Source organism: Hemiscyllium ocellatum, chromosome 31 (genome assembly GCF_020745735.1).
Source record: "Hemiscyllium ocellatum isolate sHemOce1 chromosome 31, sHemOce1.pat.X.cur, whole genome shotgun sequence".
In the NCBI taxonomy this organism is placed as follows: Eukaryota; Metazoa; Chordata; class Chondrichthyes; order Orectolobiformes; family Hemiscylliidae; genus Hemiscyllium; species Hemiscyllium ocellatum.
Window position 1 is genome coordinate 50875151 of NC_083431.1, and position 22206 is coordinate 50897356.

At 47.3% G+C, this 22206-nt stretch overlaps 1 protein-coding gene across 1 annotated transcript in view; it reads left to right on the forward strand.

Annotated features, from left to right (window-relative positions):
- Positions 1-846: 846 nt before the first annotated feature.
- Positions 847-22206, forward strand: part of atp2a3 (ATPase sarcoplasmic/endoplasmic reticulum Ca2+ transporting 3) — a 205834-nt gene continuing 184474 nt past the window's right edge. Inside the window, exon 1 of the mRNA XM_060847938.1 lies at positions 847-1104. Within this exon, the coding sequence (XP_060703921.1) occupies positions 987-1104 (118 nt within the window). The 5' untranslated portion in view covers positions 847-986. The remainder of the gene's footprint in view (positions 1105-22206) is intronic.

Below are 22206 nucleotides of genomic sequence, written 5' to 3' on the forward strand. Positions count from 1 at the left end.
TGGGGAGTGGGGGATGGGGTTTGGGGAGTGGGTGTTGGAGTTTGATGGGGGAGTGGGGGATGGGGTTTGGTGGGTGGGGGGATGGGGTTTGGTGGGGGAGTGGGGGATGGGGTTTGATGGGAGTGGGGGATGGGGTTTGGTGGGGGATGGGGTTTGGGGAGTGGGGGGTGGGGTTTGGGGGTGGGGGATGGGGTTTGGGGAGTGGGGGATGGGGTTTGATGGGGGGTGGGGTTTGGGAAGTGGGGGGTGGGGTTTGGGTGATGGGGTTTGGGGAGTGGGGGATGGGGTTTGATGGGGGGTGGGGTTTGGGAAGTGGGGGGTGGGGTTTGGGTGATGGGGTTTGGGGAGTGGGGGATGGGGTTTGATGGGGGGTGGGGTTTGGGGGTCAGAGGTTGTGGGTTATCTCCTGTGGGGGAGGGTACTGCACTGAGAGTCCCTGAGAATGGGGCCGGGGTTGCCCGCGGCAACAGGGGAGCCAATCAGTAACTCCCTGTGGAATATCATGAGGGCGGAGCTTGTCCTTGGGAATGGGGCGGGGTAATATTTGAGGAGGCGGGGTCAGTACGTGGGCGGGGCCTGAGTGTGATGGGTGGGGCTTCTGCCCCGGGTTACATATCCATGTTGAGTGGGCGGTACCAGTGCTCAGTGGGCGGTACCAGTGCCCGGTGGGCGGTACCTGTGCTCAGTGGGCGGTACCAGTGCTCAGTGGGCGGTACCAGTGCCCGGTGGGCGGTGTCTGTGCTCAGTGGGCGGTACCAGTGCCCGGTGGGCGGTGTCTGTGCTCAGTGGGCGGTACCAGAACTCAGTGGGCGGTACCAGTGCCCGGTGGGCGGTACCTGTGTCCAGTGGGCGGGGCCTGAGGTACCTCCTCCGTCGAGGCAAACACACCTGCGGCTGAGAGCGGAGCAGCCGCCGGAGGAAGAGCAGCTGCAGCCGGAGATCCCCGAGTCCCCCAGGAGCAGGCAGGCGGGTAGGCTGCCGGCAGCATGGAGAAGGCACACAGCAAAACGGTGGAGGAAGTTCTCGCTCACTTCGGGGTGAATGAGAACACAGGCCTCAGTCAGGAGCAAGTGAAGCTAAATCTCGAGCGGTGGGGGCACAACGGTGAGTGTGTGAGGGGCACCCCTGGGTGTCTGAGAGAGATTGGGCACCCTTGGGCGTCTGAGGAAGACTGGGCACCCCTGGGTGTCTGAGGGAGATTGGGCACTCCTGGGTATCTGAGGAAGACTGGGCACCCCTGGGTGTCTGAGGGAGATTGGGCACCCTTGGGCGTCTGAGGAAGACTGGGCACCCCTGGGTGTCTGAGGGAGACTGGGCACTCCTGGGTATCTGAGGGGTGGGAGCAGCTATGAGTGACTGAGGCGAGAGAGTGCACCCATAGGCGACACTGGGGTGGGGGTACATCGAGAGGTGGTTGAGGGATTGGGTGCACCCATGGGTGACCAGGAGGGCACTGCTGGGTCATTGAAGAAGGGGGCATCCATATCTGAATGAGGGACAGTGTGCCCATGGTTGGAGAGTGGAGGTCTGCCCCGGCCAGTGAGTATCTCCTAGTGAGGGTGCACTCTGTGGTGAGGAAGGCTCCTAGTGAGGGTGCACTCTGTGGTGAGGAAGGCTCCTAGTGAGGGTGCACTCTGTGATGAGGAAGGCTTCTAGTGAGGGTGCACTCTGTGATGAGGAAGGCTCCTAGTGAGGGTGCACTCTGTGATGAGGAAGGCTGTGTGGAGGGGGTTAGATTTTTCAGTGGGATCCCGAGGGGGACAGAAGGCAGACAAGATGTTGATAGGAGAAGCCAGTGTGCTGTGAGGGGAGGAGGTTTGAGGGAATGGGGTGAGACAGAGTGGGGACCCAGGCTGAGCCAGCAGTCCAGTGGGTCGTGTTGCTCTCACCCATTTGCCTGTCTCCAGGCACACACTCTCAGCTTGTTGGCTCACTCTATGGCAGCAACTTCATTCACAATCGGAATCCATCCTGATCGGGATCTTACAACACCGTGTGTGGAGGGCAGAGAGAGAGTTTCTGATTGTTTTGAGTGTCACTCTGCGCAGAAACATCTGCCTGGGCCAGTGGAATGTCTGTAGTTTAGACAGTGTTCATCCTCCAGTGTTAATGGATGATCTTTTTTCGATATATTTGCCTTCTTTCTGTTGACTCAAGGGCGAGTGAGAGGACTCTGGGCGTGTGAGATGCCTGTCATTTTTATCTGCAGATCCTGGCAGATCCACTCAGGGGGTGAAGGAGATTCAGTAGGTCAGGATTGGAGGTCTCGACACCCTGGACCAGGGAGAGTTAATACAGGGCGTGGTTTTAACTGGGTCTCTTAGGATCGTTTAACCAGTCAGTTACCAGCCTGAGACCAGCCCTAACCAAACCAAACATCTCAATGAATAATAACCTAGTTGAGTTGTAATGAATGCACCCAGAAACACCCTTTCCAGGATGTGACAGTTCCAGTCTTGGGCAGTGTTTAAGATCTTGATTTCTTGGACTGAAATTTACTACAGTGTCGGTTCATGTTAACCGGGAAAATAACTCGCCCACATGTTTATTGTGGGAGGGGGAAGGTGTGACGAGGGGGTGAAGTTCAGTTCCCTGGGAATTGGTGATCACTGTCCTGTCTTCCTCCCTTCCCTCTCCAGCCCCGAGGGGGGGGGGGGGGGGGGGTTTCCTTACAGCGTACGGACCGACCCTAGGGACTTAGCCTGGCCCACATGCGGACAACCGCCCTGTCGTTGCAACCTTTCGCTTCACCGTGACAATTAATGTCTACGAAATCGCAGTCACAGGCACCAGCGCCTTGTCTTTTTCTCAAACAATTTAAAACAAAATATCTTCACGGTTAAAATTTACCGTGCAGCTGACGATGCATTTGGTGCCAACTGTTTTGTCCCCCTCTCTCTCCCTCTCTCCCCCCCCCTCTCTCTCCCCCCCCCTCTCTCTCTCTCCCCTCTCTCTCTCTCCCCTCTCTAGCTGTGTGAACTGTAACGTTAAGTGCAGCCTTTTGCTGGGATCCTCTCTCTTAAAACGTGTGTAGCGTCCGGACATCCGTCCAGAGAGCAGTGACTGAGAGGCGAGGGAGGCTGTCACTTGCAGGCGAGATTGGATGTTGCTATAACACGTGAACCATGCACCTCTTCTCTCTCCCCCCCCCCCCCCCCCCAGCCCTTCCCTCCTGTCCACAGTTGACTGCACCTCTGTCAGTGTAACAGGATGTTGGGAGGGTTTCTGAAATGCTGTTGATGTCTTTCATTTGAATTCGTGTTTACTGTCCAGACTTTAACTGCGCTGAATGAGTTCCCACCGAAGTTTTTTTTTTTAAAAAAAGAGGGTTCCGTGGATCTGTTGCTCCAGATTGGCGGCCATTCGGCCCACCAGTTCAATCCTGTCCTGGCGCGTTCGCAGTGATCGAGCCAGAGAACTGTGCGGGGTGTTCACTGCTGCCTGAGCTGAACTGGCCAGGAACGACAGAGCACCAAGTCTGGAAATGCAGCCATTTGTTCCAAGAATACTGAAAAAGGGTGTGTGTGAGAGAGAGAGAGGGGGGCGGAGGGTGAGGCAGGAGAGGAACAGAGTTTAGAACAAACACACAGCCCTCCCACTGCAGCGGAGTTAACGCTAAGCGAAATTTACCCTTTAAGGAAGTGTTTACTAACACCAAGTTTACGCTGTCAAGTAGCCTGTAACCATTCTGTAAGGAAACAGGGAAGTGCCAATCCCAGAAACCTGAACCAAAATCGCTGGATCAACTCAGCATCCGTGGGGAGAGAGAACCAGTCTCTTGTCCAGTGACCCTTCTCCAGAAAACTGGAACTGCAACATCCCAGGAGATGTCCCCTTAAAGTAGCAGCAAGGAAATGTGTCACTGTGCATTTTTGAATGACAGTGGTTCATTAGAGATATTAAATCTGCCCCAGTCAATCATGTAGCCATTTTGGCTTCTATGTTCCAACATGATCAACGGTCTTTCACTGGCTGTGAAATGCAAGGTTAAATTTCAAGTCTGGTTTCTTCGATTTTGCCACTGGCTGGACCTCCATACCTTCCCCTCTCCTACCCTTGGCTGCTTCGCCAAAAGCTGCAGTTGCAGCAGCAACATTAACCCCCCCACCATCGAGACAGGGGAGCAGGGAGCTAGCAATGCTGCAGCCTAAAGCTACATGTTGATCTGTTTGTGACCAGTCAAAGAAGCGCGCAGCCAAATTCCTGCTCAGAATTTGCAGAGGTCTTCCAAATTGGAAATTTGTGGAACAATTCCTTGGCTGGGTAATAGGCTGTAGAAGTTATGAAGCAAGACTGTTGTGGAATTGGACACTGAGATCAAGGATGTGACAGCAATGTTAGAAACTGGAGTTACGATAGAGTTGAGCTATGATATATTTGAACAGTTCTGAGGGACTGAATGTCCTTCTCTTCATATCTTTGATTTGTTTTTATTTAAACTGCATAATTCTGTTTGCAGACATTAAACATAATTGTTTAATCTGATCATTCAAACACTAATTTCCTCATCTTTTTTCCTTTATTCAAATCATCAGGAAATTGTATTAAATATAAGTTACCTTGGAAATATCAGGCTCATTTGTAACATTAGATTTTTGCAATGTTTTAAGATTAGAAACCCCCGTATGTGTGCTGTGAGCATGGTTTAGAAGCTGGAGTTATCGTGTAATGACAGATTGCCTCATTTCCTGTAGATTGTGGTGAATTTATATAGAAAAAACAAACTTCTCTAAGGCGAAGATAGCATCTGGAGAGTGTCTCAGCGTTGGTATTAATCTGGGTTTTCAGACTGGGCTAATGGAGATGGACAGTGTCTGAATGAACTGGATTAATCACTTTAAAATAACCAATTTCTTGCCCTGGTTTCTACTGATTTAAATGCCAGAGCCTGAAATCAGTGAGAAAAGCTCATGGAGCTGTACACTGGGACCTGTTGAGGCATCACACGCAGCATGAGAGAAAAAAAATCTAAGAATAGAAGCAAATTGCTCATAATTCTGCTGCTTGGCAACAATTGAGAGCATAGAAAAGAGAGTTTTATCAACATTATATAATCCTACGAGGTGAGCGATCTTTCTGAAGGTATATCATTCTGACCAGTTTATCAGCTGTCACTCACATCTTCTATTGCCAGGACACTGCTGGTCCCTTCTTGTTGTATTACTCCCTTCAATCATTTGCAATTATTTAGCACCTTTTTAATGTGGTAAAATGTCTAAGGGCACTCCAGAGAAAAGCTGACAAATAAACACCAAACCAAAGAGGGGGATTTAGGACGGGGGATCAAAATCTTCTGAGGAATGTGACAAATTAGAGAGTTGGGCTCTTACCTCCAGTGTACAAGGGTCCAGATATGTAAATGCTGCCATTAATGAAAAGGCAAGGGAACTAGGGCATTTGCAACAGAGCTGAGCTAGACCTGTTCGAGATGAGGAGGGATGAGATGATAAAGAGAGAGATTTGTGAGGATTGCAAAGTAGAAACAAAAAGCTTAGCTGGTTTGGGAGTCTGTTGATCAGTAAGCTGATGAGTGAACATCATGATGCATGTTGAAATGTGTGTGGCAGAGTTTTGGATCACCTCACTGTTATGGAAGTTGTGAATGCACCCTAGAGAGTGAGATTGGGGAGGTGACGACACTTACACAACAGCATTGGTCTCCTCTTCAAGATATCTTTAAAAATCAAGTTTTTGGGAGTTCCTTTTGCGCAGGGTTGGAATCCAACTTCATTAATCATGCGTGTGGTTAGTTGAGATGAAATGTATCACTGGAACTGTTTCCCAAGGTCTGTGTAGACCATGTTGCAGGAACTACAAGAGGCAACATTTAGAAACAAAATGATTTTGCTGCTGGGGGCTGTGCAGGCAACTAAAACAGTCTGTTCAGGGCCATCTCTGTACACAGACTGTACCATACTCTCTGTCCTGTCCTGTGGAGTCACCCTTGAATATATCCAATTTTCTGAAAGCGTATGGATGGTAGGCTGCTTCAGCAATTTTCATGAAACAAATCTGAAGGTCTATCAAAATTAAGAGGGGCAGAGTTTGAAAAGAGTAAATAAACATCAGGAGGTGATTAATTGTCATTTTGAAATGCTCACACTTTTTCCAGCTGTAGATCTGCAGCAATAGTCAATATGACAGTGTGGCTCTATCTCTCTGGCTGATTCTAATGCAAAGAGTGGATCAGTGTTACTCTCTAACTCACAAGTAACAGGAATGATGTTCAGTGCGGTACATCACTCTGTCACTCACTATAAACTGGAGATTCTCACATAACCTTTGTCCCTCGAGTAACTTGCATGCTTCCTCCTCTTGCTCCCTTGGTAACTGGAAACTTACTTTTGTTTCCATGCACCAACAAAACCACTTGCTGCATTTTAAACCTTGTTCTTTTAGATTATAAATAGTGACATTCCCAGGAGTGGGAATATTTTGCTCATCTGAGGAACTGCTTCTGTTTAAAGATAGTGCTGTGGAGTGGCGCGTTGGGCTTGGTGAGGGAGAGAGAAGGATGTTGTTATGAGAGAATGTCCATCTGCACCAGATTGTGAGGGGACTTAGAGGGTGCTGGGACTGCAGGTCTTGAGAATATATCTATTGCTATTTCACAAATTGGGTAAGTGGGGAAGCCTGTGCCTGTGACTGTATAGAATTCCCACAGTGCGGAAGGCTGTTCAGTTGATTGAGTCTGCACCGACCCTCTGGAGAGCATCCCACCCAGTCGTAGATATACAGCATGGAAACAGACCCTTCAGTTCAACTCATCCCTGCTGACCAGATATCCTAAATTAATCGAGTCCCATTTGGCCCATATTTCGATTCTGATTAGATTACATTCCCTACAGTATGGAAACAGGTCCCTCGGCCCAACTAGTCCACGCTGACCCTCCGAAGAGTGACCCACCCAGACCCAATTCCCCTATCCTACCTTTCCCCCCAACTAATGCACCTAACACTACGGGCAATTTAGCACGGCCAATTCACCCTGACCTGCACATCTTTTGGATTGTGGGAAGAAACCGGAGCACCCGGAGGAAATCCACGCAGACAGTCACAAGAGGCTGGAATCGAACCCAGGCTCCTGCCACTGTGAGGCAGCAGTGCTAACCACTGAGCCACCATGCTGCCCTTGATATCCATCCAAACCCTTCTGTTGACATTGTACCAGCTTCTACCACTTCCTCTGGCATTTCATTCCATGTATGCACCACGCTCCGCATGAAAATATTGCCCCTTAGGTCCCTTTTAAATCTTTCCCCTCTCAACTTAAACTTTTGCCCTCTAGTTTTGGATTCCTCTATTCTGCAGAAAAGACCTTAGCTAATCAGCCTATCCATGCCCCTCATGATTCCATAAACCTCTATATGGTCCAGAGAAAATAGCCTCAGTCTATTCAGTGTCTCCCTATAGGTCAACCCTCCAACCCTGGCAATATTCTTGTAAATCTTTTCTGAGCCCTTTCAGTTTAACAACATCCCCCTTCTAGCAGGGAGAATGGAACTGCACACAGTATTCCAAAAGTAGCCTAACCAATATCCCGTGCAGCCATCACTTTACCTCCCAACTCCTAGACTCCATGCACTAACGGATAAAGGCAAAGGTACCAAATACTGCCTTCAGGACTGTGGGACTCTGCTTTCTAGGATCTGTGAACCTGTGCACCAAGGTCCCTTTGTTCAGTAACACTCCCCAGGACCTTATCATTTAAGTGTATAAGTCCTGCCCTGATTTGCTGTAGTACCTCACGTTTAGCTAGATTACCACACCTCAGCCCATTGGATCAAAGTTGTACTCTGAGCTAACCTCCTTCACTGTCCCCTACACTGGCAATTTTGGTGTCATCAGCATGTGTAGTTTGGCGGTAGGAAATGAACAGAGATAGCAATTAAAGATGGGAAGAGTGAAGAATTAGAGCTGATTGACACCAATGCTTCCATCTGTCCAGAGAGAGAGAGAGAGTGAGCACACATTTCTCCTTCCTTGTGTCTTCATCCTCCGTGTCTCTGTGTCCCCTTTGCCAAATATTTTCCAATCTATCCACGTGATTGAACTTTCTCATCCTGAGAGCCCCCCCTTGTTTCACCATCTCTGCCTTCACATCCGTCAATATTATACCTAGAACTTGAGGTAATGTCCCTCTTAAGAGGGATTGTTTTGAACAGAATGTAGAATGCGTGTCACTGCTGGCAAACTGAAACTTAGTAAGAGTTGAAGACAGAGGGAGCAACTAGCAGGCAAGCCTCCTGGATTGTATTCAATGCAGTGCTATAAAGGAACCATCAGAGTGCAAGGTCATGAAATTTGAGTGAACAGATGGCCCAAAGACCAACAAACATGAATTCTTTATTGCACAACATCATGCCATCACAAATGAGAAATTAAGGTTGTGTAAGGAAGGTGCCATGTTTAAATGGTATTAAACATGTGGTTTATCTCTGGTTGAGAAAATCCTTTGTCTGCCTGATCTTTCTGGCCTATGAGGTCTCCTTTCCCTATAAATACTCTTTTTGTCCAGAGCGGGTCAGTTTGACTGCTCCAGCGGCTCTACTCCGGGCTTGGTCTCACTTATTGCCATGTGTTGTTGGGTATGTTTACATAGCTGCAAATGTTAACTGGGAACAAAAGCCTTTGTCACAGGTATTGTTAAGAGACCTCAATATCAGCCTATTCAAAATGCTTGATGTGGAATATCGCAGCACTATTTTCCCACACAGGAGTTTTCAGCCAGCCATGCCTACAGCGTCTTTAACAGTTTTATATTTTTGCTGTAGCATTATGCAAAGAAGACCTTTATCCATCTGAGTTTCTTAAGAATTGGTAATCCTGCAGGGATGTTTTTATCTACTGTTCAATCTTGGCAAATTGCTGCGGCGAGTTTGCCAAATAGCGTGGCGATTATGGTGGGATCAGGATTTCTATGAACTGGGATCAAGAGAAAACATTCCTAAATCCTACTGGTAAAGCCAGTTCAAACAGCTCATTCACCACGCAAGTGTCAGCCAATCCGGGAAACTGAGTGAAAGCTGATGCACGAACTAATCACCAGCTTTGACGGACACAGCTTTGTGTGGCTGAGTGGTCACCCAATGGGTATGAAATGGAGAATGTACAGTTGTTGTTGTCTCAGCACGCTCGGGCAGGTGGGATGAGTGCAGGCAGTGAGTACAAGTCCTCAGGAAGAAATGGATGAGCCGGATCTCTCAAATCGCTCACCACTGCTAGAGATCTTTGTGGCCAGAAGTATTTTTTTAACTGAATTCTAAGTGTGACTTGCAGTTTCTTGAAATATAATCTTGGGGGGGGGGGGGTGGCTGACCAAGATTAGCGCTGCCTGTCACTGATATGAAAATGGTCAGTTGTGCAGTTACGCAGTGCCTATCTGGGATATTCTGAAGCCGTGCACAAGTCATGAAGTGTCATGGAGGTGTAGTCACTGGAGTAAGATTGGGAGACACTGCAACAGGAGATGTCCCTAACAATAAGGTGACCGTTCAGGTTATCTATTGGAGTGATATTGATTGAGGGGTAATCTTGGTCAGAACACTGGGAGAAACCTCCCTGCTCTTGTTCGTATAGCGCCCTTTGGATTGTTTCAGTGAGTGGGACAGAGCCTTGATTTAATGCTTGGTCGTGTGGTTCCTCTGTCTGTGTGATACTAAAATGGTGTAAATCAAGTAGCTCTGAATCCAAGGAGGAGCAGGAGTGGTCTACTATTGATGCACGTGTGTGGGCAGTGAGAATTTCTCTCTCTTCTGTTCGACAATCTTTGAAAGGAAGTGGAGCCTGGTCAGTCAGGACCTTACACTCCCAAGGTTCCTTCATAGAATTGTAGCAATAACAAAAGGGAGAGAGGCCATTTGGCCCATGCTTCTGCTAGCTCTGCATCTGGGTCCATATAATTTTTTTACACACCTGGTTCTTTAGGAGATCAGTGTGTTCTCCGTTATCGTTTAGCACCTGAGATGTTCATTCAATTGATATTTTCTTCCTTCTGTGTACAGAGGGGTGATGCTGCACTGACTGTGATGCCAACACGGCAGCCTGCTGATTTGTTTTTGAAGCAGGTCTTTTGAGGTGTTCCCAGGTTCACCGATGAAGTGCTGAGGTCTCTAATTGGACAAGAAGACCAAAGCAGTATACTGTCTTCTAGGTGTGGTTCCATGTTTAAACTCTATTCCCTTTGCAGTAATGACCAATATTCTACTTGCAGCTACAGCAATTAGGAAGGCAAGTTAGCTTCATGATTTATGTATGAGGGCGTTCAGATCCCTCTGTACGGTGATTAATTTAATTTTGGAGTTGGTTATTGTGCAAGTCATGACTTTACACTCTAATGGTTCCTCATAGAATTGTAGCAATAACAAAAGGCCATTTGATCCATGCTTCTGCTATTGTGAAGCTGGAGATGAAGGCTGGTGCATTGTGTCTCATTTTCCGCCCCCCCCGTGCAGAGCTAAAGGCTCATGTCTATCCAACCCCAGCAATCCTGTTCCTCGTTCTGAAGAAATCATACTGAACCTGAGATGTCAACTCTGAGAGGAAAAACAATCAGACCCGCTGAGTTTCTCCAGCAACTTCTGTTCTATCCCTCATCCGCTGTCCCTGTCTCATTGGGAGAGGAGTAAGGAAACTTATATTTCTAGATAATTTTAATTAACCTGTTCAAACATGTAGACAGACTGCCACTGTACTACAGGAGCTCTGAGAACTGAATGTGACAAGCCTGCATTTCTATGGTGAATGGTGATTTAAACCGATTTTGATAAGTCACTTCATTGTGAATGCTGCTTCCAATGCATGGTGTAATTATTTTAATGGGCCAGTTCAGATGTGTTGTGACAAGGTGGGAGCTGAATCCAGACCTTGAGTCCAGAGGTAGGGACACTACCACTGCGCCACACAGACTTGAACTGATGTACCCCAGCCTGAACACTTGAACAAAAGGCAGTCAGCAAAGAGGGACATCGTGTGTCTGCAGCAGCTTTCAGAGTTGTCCAAGGTAGTGCTGTTGGGAAGGTGGATGTCAACCAAGTGAAAGCAGCAGCTAAATACCACAAACAGGATGAACGGTTAGAATTACCCGGAACCCCACAATGCTGACTGAAGGACAGATGTTAGCTGGGGGCACTCGGCCTGTACCTCTCTATTTCTGCTGAGTGTTTTTGTCCCCATCTTCTCACCTGACCTTCACAGAGAGGGAAAAGACCAATTCCCAACATCCCATCCGCTCGATTTCAATTTACTTTTCAAAAGAATATCGATACTTTAGTAATGAAGTGTGTCCTCTGGAGTTGACCTTTAACTTTGCAAGTGTGAGGTATACGGGAGGACGAGAGAGAGAGAGAAAGAAAGAGAGAGTGAGTCACGGAGAGAGAGAGCCTGCAGTTGAACAGCTGGTTCTGTAGATTCTGGATCAGTGGTGCTGGAAGAGCACAGCAGGTCAGGCAGCATCCGAGGAGCAGGAAAATCGACGTTTCGGGCAAAAGCCCTTCATCAGGATGCTGCCTGAACTGCTGTGCTCCTCCAGCACCACTGATCCAGAATCTGGTTTCCAGCCTCTGCAGTCCTTGTCTTTACCTGGCTGGTTCTGTAGGTCAAGCCAGAGGGAGCAGATGTAATCTCTCACACTCCATAGCCTTGACCTGCTGCATCCAGGAGTGTCGTGAATTTAACAAAACCTCCCAGAAGCAGCAGATTGACAGGGACGCTGGAAGGTTTGAGGCAGAGGTTGAGAGTTGTTCAAAGAGCTGGGGAAGGGGTCTGGGATTACAAAACGTGGTGATTGATCCATTGCAATCGATAGCATCCCCTGTGTCCCAGCCCCCTGCCCATACTCTCAGCACTAGGGTATCCTTCTCTGCCGAGACAGGGTGGCGGGGGGAGGGGGGGTCTGCAGAAAGGATGTGACAGTCGAGTCTGACTGAGGGGCGGCACGGTGGCACAGTGGTTAGCACTGCTGCCTCACAGCGCCTGAGACCCAGGTTCAATTCCCGACTCAGGTGACTGTCTGTGTGGAGTTTGCACGTTCTCCCTGAGTCTGCGTGGGTTTCCTCCGGGTGCTCCAGTTTCCTCCCACAGTCCAAAGATGTGTGGGTCAGGTGAATTGGCCATGCTAAATTGCCCGTAGTGTTAGGTAAGAGGTAAATGTAGGGGAATGGGTGGGTTGCGCTTCAGCGGGTCGGTGTGGACTTGTTGGGCCGAAGGGCCTGTTTCCACACTGTAAGTAATCTAATCTAATCTAATCTAATATGAAACTGTTGCTCAATCACCAGTGAGAATCTGGCTGTCGCTACTCGGAAGGTCTACCCCAGATCCTGCAATGCAGGGTATTAAAATGACAGTGCCTCCCAATCACTGACCAAAGGGCAGGGACACAGATGTCTCCACACTCGCAAAGTTATAGGTCAACTCCAGAGGACACACTTCATTACTAAAGTATCAATGGACCCTTCTCGGTGGAAAGATCTCACTCGTTTTCACTCCAACTTATCTCAAGAGGGTTGGAATATAAAAGCAGCGATGTGCTACTGAGACTTTATAAAGCTCTGGTTAGGCCCCATTTGGAGTATTGTGTCCAGTTTTGGTCCCCCACGCCTCAGGAAGGACACACTGGCACTGGAACGTGTCCAGCAGAGATTCACATGGATGATCCCTGGAATGGTTGGTCTAACATACGAGGAACAGCTGAGGATCCTGGGATTGTATTCATTGGAGTTTAGAAGATTGAGGGGAGATCTAATAGAGACGTACAAGATAGTACATGGCTTGGAAAAGGTGGACACTAGGAAATTGTTTCCGTTAGGCGAGGAGACTAGGTCCCATGGACACAGCCTTAGAATTAGAGGGGGTCAATTCAGAACAGAAATGCGGAGACATTTCTTCAGCCAGAGAGTGGTGGGCCTGTGGAATTCATTGCCGCAGAGTGCAGTGGAGGCCGGGACGCTTCAAGGCAGAGATTGATAAATTCTTGATGTCACAAGGAATTAAGGGCTACGGAGAGAATGCGGGTAAGTGGAGTTGAAATGCCCATCAGCCATGATTGAATTGCGGAATGGACTTGATGGGCCGAATGGCCTTACTTCCACTCCTATGTCTTATGGTCACTGTCAGATTAGCATTGACTACAGAGAAGGACCAATTGTTATCTCATCTTTATGTAACACTCCCCACCCCGCCTTTGAAATGGGATCGTGGTGTTTTGATAAGTGTGCACTGTTCCAGTGTTACATGTGGGGATGGATCTGCAGTAATGGTTTGAGTGGGGACAAAAGATAGCTGGAGCGTTGGAATTAGTCACACACTTGGGGCGATTCATTCCTGTTCTATGTGTAGAGTTGCACAATTATGTGCAAATTGCTTTTAAAAATACACTCCTTCCCCAAGTGTGTAATTGTCAGTCCTGCATCAGTGCATTTGAGAAGAAACACCTGCAGGAGAAAGTGAGGACTGCAGATGCTGGTGATCAGAGCTGGAAATGTGTTGCTGGAAAAGCGCAGCAGGTCAGGCAGCATCCAAGGAACAGGAGAGTCGATGTTTCGGGCATGAGGAAGGGGTCATGCCGGAAACGTCGATTCTCCTGCTCTTTGGATGCTGCCCGACCTACCCAAGTCACACCTATACCCCATCACGCCAACATATTGTAATCAGGTCAATTCACCAAACCAGTCAAATATCCAGGTGATGAATGAATCAAAAAGTGCCAACAAAGGATGAATATGCTGCAAAGCCTTTTTAAAAAAAAAGATACTAAGCTGCCATCTTTTAAGCCAGAAGATTGCGATGTGGGGGTGGAAGTGTTTGATAACTGGAACAGAGAAGTCAATTTCCTATCCTAGCATGAGAGAGAAACTTGGGGAAGAAAAAGGTTTCTGTTGGTTAAAATGATTGAAGGTGGCAGTGTTTAGCTTTAAAAGAGACAGTTACTGAGTTATGAGCAGAGACTGCTTAAAGCGCACTCAGGGCAGGCAGGATCTGTGGAGATAGGGGAAACAGCAGTAATTTTAGATTAGACTTACAGTGTGGAAACAGGCCCTTCGGCCCAACAAGTCCACACCGACCCGCCGAAGCGCAACCCACCCATACATTTACCCCTTACCTAACACTACGGGCAATTTAGCTTGGCCAATTCACCTGACCCGCACATCTTTGTGACTGTGGGAGGAAACCGGAGCACCCGGAGGAAACCCACGCAGACACGGGGAGAACGTGCAAACTCCACACAGTCAGTCGCCTGAGTCGGGAATTGAACCCGGGTCTACAGGCGCTGTGAGGCAGCAGTGCTAACCACTGTGCCACCGTGCAGCGAGCTGAGCTTTTCATCTGCAAAGTTACTGCCCGGTCAGCTTTCATTTCAGATTTGCAGGATGGACAGTAGTTTGACTTTGTAATTGGTTAAATGACTTGCTGTAGGTAAGGAAGCCTGTCTAGCGTGCCCAGTGTGACCTATGTGACTCCAGCCCCTCATCATTGACCCCCCTCCCCCATTGTGTTAACCTGCTGTTCCTGGGAGGGGCACAGAGTTCTGACAATGAAACAAAGTCAAAGTGACCGGTGAAAATGTTTAAAAGCTGACTTTGTTTTTAATACACTGTTTTGGTTTTTCACCCAGGCCACTGTAAACAGAAGGAAAGGTTTCCTTATCCCTGGCAGTTGTGGGGCCCATGCATTAGAATTCTGTTCCTAAGCTTCTTTGTCTCATCCCATTTGTTACTGAGACTGCCAGCCTGACCGTGAGGCCAACATGCTTGGGAAGAACTTCACTATTTTGTCTCGCACAGCTTTCTTCCTTCGTGTATTCCCTTTCCCATTATTTCAGGCCCTTGTTTTGGTAAGTTGAATCAAAAATTTGACACACACTTCCAATGTCAGGTAAGACTTGAACCCAGATCTAGGGTGGCACGGTGGCACAGTGGTTAGCATTGCTGCCTCACAGCGCCACCGACCTGGGTTCAATTCCCGACTCAGTCAACTGACTGTGTGGAGTTTGCACATTCTCCCCGTGTCTGCGTGGGTTTCCTCCCACAGTCCAAAGATGTGTGGGTCAGGCGGGTTGGCCATGTTAAATTGTCCGTAGTCTTAGGTAAGGGGTAAATGTAGGGGAATGGGTGGGTTGCGCTTCGGCGGGTCGGTGTGGACTGGTTGGGCCGAAGGGCCTGTTTCCACACTGTAAGTAACCTAATCTAATCTACTGGCACAGCGTTAGAGACACTGCCATTATGAGTTGTCCTGTGTTCATCAAAACACTTTTGGCGACAGTGGGATTCAACCTTTTGCCTCCATAGAGAAGGGAGTTCAAAGTTTGGGAGAAGATTTGTAGCTCGTTGTTGTGGTTCTGTTCGCCGAGCTGGGAATTTGTGTTGCAGACGTTTCATCCCCTGTCTAGGTGACATCCTCAGTGCTTGGGAGCCTCCTGTGAAGTGCTTCTGTGATCTTTCCTCTGACATTTATAGTGGTTAGTCTCTGCCACTTCTGGTTGTCAGTTCCAGCTGTCCGCTACAGTGGTCAGTATATTGGGTCCAGGTCGATGTGCTTAAGGGAGTCTTAATCCAGTACCTTAGACTGCTCAGCCGCACTAACCAACCTGTGCAGAGATATGACATACCTCTGGAGGAATACTTAGAATCCGTACAGTGTGAAAACAGGCCATTTGGCCCAACAAGTCCACACCAACCCTCCGAAGAGTAACCCACACAGACCCATTCCCCTACTAGTCTACATTTACCCCTAAACCTACACATCCCTGAACCCTATGGGCAATTTAGCATGGCCTATTCACCTGACCTGCACACCTTTGGACTGTGGGAGGAAACCGGAGACCTGGAGGAAACCCACGCAGACACGGGGAGAATGTGCAAACAGTCACCCGAGGCTGGAGTTGAACCCAGGTCCCTGGTGCTGTGTGGCAGTGGTGCTAATCACTGAGCCACTGATTGGTGTAGGGTAATGGAGAGAGTGGGATGGTGAGAGCAGGTTGAATTGTTTCAGCACAGATTCACTGTGGCAATGATGTAAAACTCTAATGTTGAACATATTTTAATAAAACCGTGCCACATGGAACTGATTTGCAGATTGTGATTTGACCCAGTTACTCCTGACACAAAGTCCTGTAAAAATGGGATATGTGTGGCATCCATCTCGAATGAACACCTTGTAAATAAAGGTTGAACTACACAAATTTGTTTGCTGATGTTGGAATTAACATTTGACACTGCAAAGGGGCACTTCAGTGGACCCCAGCATTTGTAACCTTTAAGAATCCAGGTTGAAAAAACCCTAGACAAATACCTACATCTCAGTTGGAAAATTAAGTAAAACCCGAAAGAGCTACAGATGCTGTAAATCAGAAACAAAAACAGACCTTGTTGGAAAAGCTCAGCAGGTGTGAAGAGAAATCGGTTAACATTTTGGGTCCGGTGACCTGAAATAGTTCCCGGACCCGGAACATTATCTCCCTGATTTCTCTCCGCAGATGCTGCCAGACCTGCAGAGCTTTTCCAGCAATTTTTGGTTTTGTCAATGGGAATACTGCTTTGAGTTCCAATGTTTGGCTGTAATGTTGGTGGAGCATGATTCATTTAGTCACCCTGTGAATAATCAAGTCATATTCTGTGTTTGTGGAGCATTCGTTCTGAGCTGTCTATAGAAGCACACTAATTATGGAATTAAAAAGTACATATTATTTAAGAACTGTCTACATATACATTGGCTACCGGAATTACACTGAAATGAACAGAAATCCACTTCAGGAAATTTCTTCCTGATTTAAAATTGTAACATCACTGACATGCTGATCTTAAGTCGAGGTGCCATCTTTGTGTAGGAAACAGCAGCTCCGAGAGTTGAGATGCAAAGTAGTCAACAGACTTGGCTAAAGCAGCTTGGAACCTCTACCTTTCTCAGAGTGTTAACTCCTGCTGGGTTTCACAAGTGCCTTTTGGATCTTCCCTCCACCTCTAGGCACGTATTAACTCGGTCGGCAGGGTATTTGTCGCTCACAAAACATCCACATGAACACCTCGTCCAGCAGGAAATAACGATAGGATTTGTGTACAGGAGCAGGGATGTCTTTCTGCACTAGTGTAGAGTGTTGGCGAGATCACACCTGGTATACTGTGGGTAGTAGTGGCCCCTTGATCTGACCAAGAGTGATCTAGCTATGGAAGGCGCACTGCAAAGGTTCACCAGCCTCCTTCCTGGGATTGTGGAACAAATATATGAACAAAGACTGTCTGTTAGGGCTATATTCACTGGAGTTTAGAAGAATAAGGGATTTCTCTTAGAAACCAATAACACCCCAACAGGACTGGGCATGATGTTCTCGATAACAGCTCGGCCATTTAGGACTGAGATGAAGAGAAATATCCTCACTTAGGAAATGGTGAACCCGTGTGGAATTTTCTGCTGCAGAAAGCAGTTGAGGCCAACTAATGAATGTTTTCAAGAAGGACTTAGATATAGTTCTTGGGGTTAAAAAGAAATGGGATATGGGGGAGAAAGCAGGAACAGGGATTGGAGTTGGATGATCAGCCATGATCATATTGAATGGTGGGCCAGTCCCAATGGGCAGAATGGCCTACTGCTATCTCTGTTTCTGAAAGATGCATATCAGTCTGGGCAGTCTAGCTTCAGTGTAATGAGACAAATTGTAGTGTTCCACCTATATGATGAATGTGGCTATGGCACCCAGAAATGCTGGGAGTACGATTCAGTTTATGAATAAAGATTTTGGTCAGGGATGTCGATGAAGGATCGAGGCCCTGCAGGCTTGAGGTATAGTCTTTAGATGAGGGTCTTCACAATTGCACCTCATCTCCCCACCTCTCAGCCTCCGAAGTAAGATGACCGTGACTTGCGCGCATAACTGGGATACGTTGGAGTGCTGCATTGTTATTGTTTCAGATAAAAACCTCTGCTGAACATGTAAAGTTCCACCCTACAGTGTGCAGAATGTGGTGTGAAGAGTTGATTATATCGATGCACTGACTGCGACCGAACCTGTACATAAAGTTTCACGTGATTGATGTCAGACCATGTGGGATTGAGGCTGATGGAAAAGATCTACCAAGCTTCCCAATATAGTTCATAGGCGATAAATGTTAACAGTTTGCACCAGCATTGTGTTCTGTACTCCCAGGTCTTCTGGTACTAGAACCTCTGAAAGACATTGCTAAATATTGGCACAAGGAAGTTATTTCCACGTCTTGGCTAGTATTTATTGCTCAGCCAGCGGTTATTCAGACCCTGTTTCATTGTTAATTGTAGCAGTATTTTTTGTGTACAATGTCATTGTCTCATTTCCTGCAGTGACTGCATCTGTGTGGCTAGTTTTGTTGCTGGTTATTTTTGAGATGTTCTGAGATTCTGAAATCCACATGCAGTACTTTGTTCCTTGTCTGTACTTGACCGTTTTGTTTTTGAAAAAGAAATCTTTTGAGTACTTTCCTGTTCCAAGAAGCTCTTGATTTGTTCTTTGACGTTGGCCAGCAGACACCGGGCAGCAAGCAGTTAGAAAAGGCAAGCTGCAAACAAATTCAAACCGGGGGGGGGAAAGGACAGACGGGTGGGAACACATTCCTGAGCAAGGCTCGAGCATTCGTGTGTTCAAGTCCTGAACAGCAGCAGCAATCATAACCCTGGGGGCTGCCAGCAACAGGGAAAAAACAAGCAGCTGATGGAGCTGGAATGGGATTCCCTGGCCCAGGCTTGTACGGAATCCCTGAGCCAGTTAACCAATGCACGCCATAACTTGCTCTGGGTTTTACCTCTGACATGTTGAATTAGGTTACAAAGGGCAGTTTCTTTGTATAAGTGAGTGTCTAATTTGTTTTCTTTGTGCCTGCCTGTTTGCAGTACATAATGTAGTCCACGTGAAAGGTAGAAATTTGATCTCTTTTTTTTGGTTCTGAGCATCATGCTGACTTGTTATGGCATACACGTGACCAGCCTGTAATTGAACCATTCTGCACTTGCACTCCAATTGTGTTTATGATTAACGAATGCCTCTGGAATTCTGATTGGAGTTAGAATCCCTACAATGTGGAAACAGGCCAACAAGTCCACACTGACAGCCCTACCACCCCCCCAAAGAGTGACCCATTCCCCTACACAGACAACTCTAGACCTCCCCTGATTAATGCATCTAGCCTACATATCCTTGAGCTCTATGGGCAATTTAGCATGGCCAATTTACCCTAACCTGCACATCTTTGGATTGTAGGAGGAAACCGGAGCACCCGGAGGAAACCCACACAGACATGGGGAGAATGTAAAAACTCCACACAGACAGTTATCCAAGGTTTGGGAATTGAACCCGGGTCTCTGGTGCTGTGAGGCAGCAGTGCTAACCACTGAGCCACCGTGCTGCCCCTTTAAGGTTCCTATAATGTCTCTCTCTCTCTCTCTCTCTCTCTGTCTCTCTCTCTGTCTCTCTCTCTGTCTCTCTCTCTGTCTCTCTCTCTGTCTCTCTCTCTGTCTCTCTGTCTCTCTGTCTCTCTCTCTCTCTCTCTCTCTCTCTCTCTCTCTCTGTCTCTCCATCAGTTGTCACTTTAGAGGATTCAAGTGGCAATCCTGCTGTTGCTTTAAATCACAGATTGGAAGAGAAAACAGGTCTCAAAGTTACAATCATCAAATTGTATGCCTTTACATCGGCAAATGCACATCTAAATATGACTTAAATGTTCTGAGGGTTTCTGCCTGTATCACCCTTACAGGTTGAGTTCGAGATCCTCCCCATTCTCTGGGTGTGAGAGATTTTCCTGCCATTCCCTCTAAACCCTCTGTACCTTACCTTAAACCCATGCCCCATGTCATTGATCCTTCTATCCAGGGGAAACGTTTTTTTTCCTGTCTACCCCATGCATGTCCCTCATAATTTTATACATCTGTCCTGTCCCCTGTCAATCTCCCCCTGCTCCACAGAAAACTACCCAGTCTGTCTAATCTCTCTTCATTACTGAAACTCTCCACCCAAGCAACATTCTGGTAAATCTCCTTGGTCCCTTCTCCAGTAACATCACTCCTATAATATGGAATCTTTCGAAGGAGGGGATCGATAGATTCTTGATAATTCTACAAGTGAAAGGTTACTGGGGAAAGTATCAGATCAATCATGATTGTACTGAATGATTGAGTTGGCTTAATGGGCTGAATGGTCTCTTTCTGCTCCTAACTGTTTCTCGAAGATTTGTCCGATGTTCAGATTCGAAGTGGGTAGATATTGAGGGTGATGGGAGGGTTGGTTACACCATGAGGTATGAGATGATAATCAAATGGACTCCCAGTGTGTAATCTGAAAATGTGTTGCTGGAAAAGCGCAGCAGGTCAGGCAGCATCCAAGGAGCAGGAGAATCGACGTTTCGGGCATGAGCCCTTCTTCAGGAAAGTGTGTAAGCCAAGTACACAGGGGATCAGGTGTGTGTGTGTCTCTCTTCATATATTTAATGTCAAAAGGACTGTTAATTTTTCTAGAATCTTCTACAAGGATCTATGACACATTTAGTTTTTCAGTGCAGATGTTATTATGCATCACTGAGCACTAGTAAAGTCTCCTACCCCCTCCATGAACCCAGCGGGTAGTTAGGTTCTGGAGTGCACCGTCTGGACATGTGGTGAAGGCAGATTCAGCTTTGGCATTCACGAGGGCTTTGGTGAGTTGGATAGTATGGGGTCAGGGCAGGTTAGGTACTCGAACCTGTGCCGGCACAATGGGCTGAATGATGTCTGGCTCAATTCTTTAAACTGTTTCTGGGTGTGTGTGTGATGGAGCGGTGTTGTAAAGCACTCTCTCCAAACAGAGGAGAGCTGGTCCTGGGGAAAGTGAATTGTCCTTTGGACGTCCTGGATGACCCCTGGCTTTGGTGAGTTGACGAAGGGGCAAAGGGGTGGCAAATGATGGCAATTTATCTCCGACCCAACGGATCCCTTTAAATTGAGTACCAGAGAAATTCATTACTGAAAAGTTAACAGCAGCCCGTGAGCAGAACCTCAAACAAGAGGGAATGCAACTTAAGTATTCATTTAGCGGTGGTCAAAATATCATTTCAATGTTTGGGATCACCCACTGCCTTGTCCCTTGAACTGAATTTCTACACAAGTGAAGTGTGTGTTTGGGTTATAATCAGAGTGTTTATAGGTACACAATCGAAAGTTAGGGTTGGGCTGCATATTGAAATTTCAAAATAAGGTGATAAGATGGCGATGGTTATTCTTATAGAGTTAAAACAATTGTGATCTCTGCCTGATGGGCACTTCTCCTCTCAACCCCATCCGCACCACCACCTCGGCTCTCACTGAGGGGCGTGATAATATTCAAGTCTTGAAATAGGGTCATAGAGATGTACAGCATGGAAACAGATCCTTCGGTTCAACCTGTCCATGCCGACCAGATATCCCAACCCAATCTAGTCCCCTTTGCCAGCACCCGGCCCATATCCCTCTAAACCATCCTTTTAAATTTTGCGATTGTACCAGCCTCCACCACCTCCTCTGGCAGCTCATTCCACACACGTGCTGCTCTGAGTGTGAAAAATTTGCCCCTTAGGTCGCTTTTATACCTTTCCCCCCTCACCTTAAACCTATGCCCCTCTAGTTCTGGACTCACCCAGCCCAGAGAAAAAAAACTTTGTCTATTTACCCTATCCATGCCCCTTGTGATTTTATAAACCTCTATAAGGTCACCCCTCAGCCTCTGACACTCCAGGGAAAACAGCCTCTCCCTATAGCTCAGATCCTCCAACCCTGGCAACATCCTTGTAAATCTTTCCTGAACCCTTTCAAGTTTCTTAACCTCCTTCTGATAGGAGGGAGGCCAGAACCGCACATAATATTCCAAAAGTGGGTTACATAACAGGAAAATGCTTTGGAAGTACTGGACTATCCTCTCATAGTCTTTTATGAGCTGTCTGGTAATTGTTGTAAGAAATGTTTTGCCCCGATACTGTTCCTGACATTGGAGTTTCTCAATGGGGAGAGTCCCATGTGATATTCTAGAGAAGGGAAACATGAGCCAATGAATGGACTTCAGACAGACCAGGTCTGAGGGGTTCAGTGGTTTGCTTCTATTTGAGAGCATTAGTTAATGAGTTAATATACTTTAGGTTAACAGGTAATGAGATTCACTCCCAAAGCATGCAAAGGAAGCATGCTAACTCTGCGGGACTGACTCTACGAAGTGATGTCAAGTGACCGTTTGTCCAATTTGCAGTT